We start from the raw sequence: 2,674 nt of genomic DNA on the forward strand, positions 1-2,674 counted from the left end.
GAAAATCAATGGCAAAACTTGAAAATTGCCACTTATAAATGTTCAAACAACCAACTTGACAGAGTTTGAGAATTTAAAAAAGAATAATGTTTGAATATTGTACAATCCAGGTGTGCAAAGCTTTGAGACATACCCAGAAAGACACAGCTGTAATAGCTGCCAAATGTGACTAACATGTATTGTTGACTCAGGGGGTTGAATACTTATCTAATCAAGATATACAAGCATTTATTTTTTATGAATTAAACAAATCATACATCGAGCTTGACATTACAGAGTATGTGTGTAGATCATTGACAAGAAAAATTACACTTTGTAACAATGTTTTGAGAAAGGTCAACGGATGTGAATACTTTCTGAATGCACAGTATGTCCCCAAAGTTTTTGGTTGTGTTTAGGCCTTTACAAGTTTTACATTGACAAATGACATTTGATAGCAGACTAGTTGAATAAAACAGTTATACAAATGCACTTCTGTTCTTTCATAAATCATGGTAGCGGCATCATTGAATTTGATGGAACAAAAATTATTCAGTCTACATAATTTGAAATGTAACAATAATTTTGGGTGCACTGCATGGACAGCACAAAATCCAACACACCTATCGCTTCTTCTTGCTCTCTTTCTTTAGTTTCTGACGAATCTGAGGCGCAGGTCCTTTTGACTTCTTATTCTGGTCACCAGCCTTCATGTCATTTGGCTCTGTCTCCTCCTAAAGATAAAACAGAATGTGAGTCCCAGTGACACTCGACACATATGGAACAGTAACAGTAGGTTGCTGAATAGTAATGAACAGTTTGCATGCTCAAGCCAAGTTCAAAAGAAGACTACAATAGGACAGAAGGGAAAAAATACAAAGTATCAGGCTTATACTGATTTAACACATAATGCTATAAGTAAACCTATAGTATATAATGACAATATTATTACAATATCATACCGCATTCTTTCAACTGCCAACAGGACTGTTTACTATACCTGTTCATGCCCCTTGGAGGTCGGTATTATCACAGCCAAGATGCAGATGAGTTGGAATATAGCTCCCAGAAAGAGTCCATAGCGCAGGAGACTCTCAAGCAAAGTGGGTTCAGGTACCTCTGGGGGCGAAAGGTCCAGTTCCGCGGACATAGTAGCCTACTTTCAGGCCCCTGTGTGCAAGAACACGAAATGTATGTAAACAAAGACAAGTCTGCTCTGCAATGCTCAATATATTTTTCCAAATCAAATTCACTATATTTGCCAAATCATTCGAGGCCATATTGTAATACGGGCATAACTGTTTACCTGCGTTGCTGTTTACAGAAACTACAATGTAACCGTGGCTGCAACAATGTTTCCAAGCTTCTGAAATTGAAGCTGTCGGCCTCGACACAATAACACCACTTTTCTGTTCGGCAAATCTAATCATAGGCTACAATTTCAAACAAAAGCTTACCAGGGCCCTAAGTCAACTCGTCCTTCGTTCTTTTTATAGCACCAAACACGATCCTAAGTGTAAAATCGCGAGTTTAATGTAATTCGTATCAGCACTAAAAATATTTTACAGCCGTAAAATTTGCATCGGAAGTGAAGTCACTGTGAGATCCGCTTATTTTCTTAGCTATGTGAAGCTAGCCACAATAACGATTAGCCACAATAGTGGAATTTGCGGTTCGCCTTCAAAATAAAAGTACCCAATTGAAACGGATGCAAACAGATGCAACTAATGAAATAATCATACAGATCCTATTATATGACTAATTCCGAATTATATGGGAATAATGCCATATTTGGACCATTGTTTTACTTCAGATTACATTACTCCTATGTGACGCTCCTCCCTCAACCGATCCGTCTTGGTTCGTGCTATCAGGGATCTTTGGGATGGTCCTACCCCATTGAAGTTTTAATTTAAAATGGTTAAAGGAGTAGTTCAATATTGTACAACTTGATGTTAGATGGTTCCTCACCCTGAAAGTAGTCTATGGGCCAGGAGAAACTGTAATCCATGATTCAGTTCACTTTAAACAGCCACTGCAAACATCAGGAGATACTGTAATCCATGATTCAGTTCTCTTTAACAATTACTACAAACGTCACCTAACTTTAGCCACCACAAGCTAACATTCAATGGGAGTGATTGGGGCATGTAAAAAAATAAAACGAAAATCCCATTTAAATAACATGAAACCAACTATTGTGTTGATTTTAATTGATTTCAGGTGATTCGAGGATAATCTTTTTTTAAACATACTCACATGCCCCCATCACTTCCATTAATTGTTAACTAGTGGTGCTTAAAGTTAGTTTACATTTCTAGTGACTGTTTAAAACGATTAGCCACAATAGTGGAATTTGCGTTTCACCTTCAAAATAAAAGTACCCCATTGAAAACTGAAACCTGGATCACATATTTTCTTGGCCCATAGACCACTTTCAGGGTGAGGAACAATCTAACGTCAAGTTGTAAAATAGTGAACTACTCCTTTAAGAGTAGGGGTCCCAAGGATTCTGGATAGCACTGACCGATCCTGTCTTGGGGGGTAGGTATGTCCCAAGGTTTCCAGATAACATGGACCATCTGTAGGATGTGGGACTCATATAAAAAAATATATATCCCCGAGCATCCGATCATTCAAAAATGAAAATATATTTCTTAATTTATGATTTCACTGCACTCTTGCATTACTTTCC

At 37.6% G+C, this 2,674-nt stretch overlaps 1 protein-coding gene across 1 annotated transcript; it reads right to left on the bottom strand.

The window, feature by feature from the left end:
- Positions 1 to 209: 209 nt before the first annotated feature.
- On the bottom strand, positions 210 to 1,575 carry manbal (mannosidase beta like). The gene is given in 1 exon segment (NM_001141543.2): positions 210 to 1,575. A coding segment is annotated over 1 exon segment (156 nt). The 5' UTR covers positions 1,130 to 1,575; the 3' UTR covers positions 210 to 973.
- Positions 1,576 to 2,674: the final 1,099 nt, after the last annotated feature.

The sequence above is a fragment of the Salmo salar genome, chromosome 12 (assembly GCF_965601325.2).
Source record: "Salmo salar chromosome 12, fSalSal1, whole genome shotgun sequence".
NCBI lineage: Eukaryota > Metazoa > Chordata > Actinopteri > Salmoniformes > Salmonidae > Salmo > Salmo salar.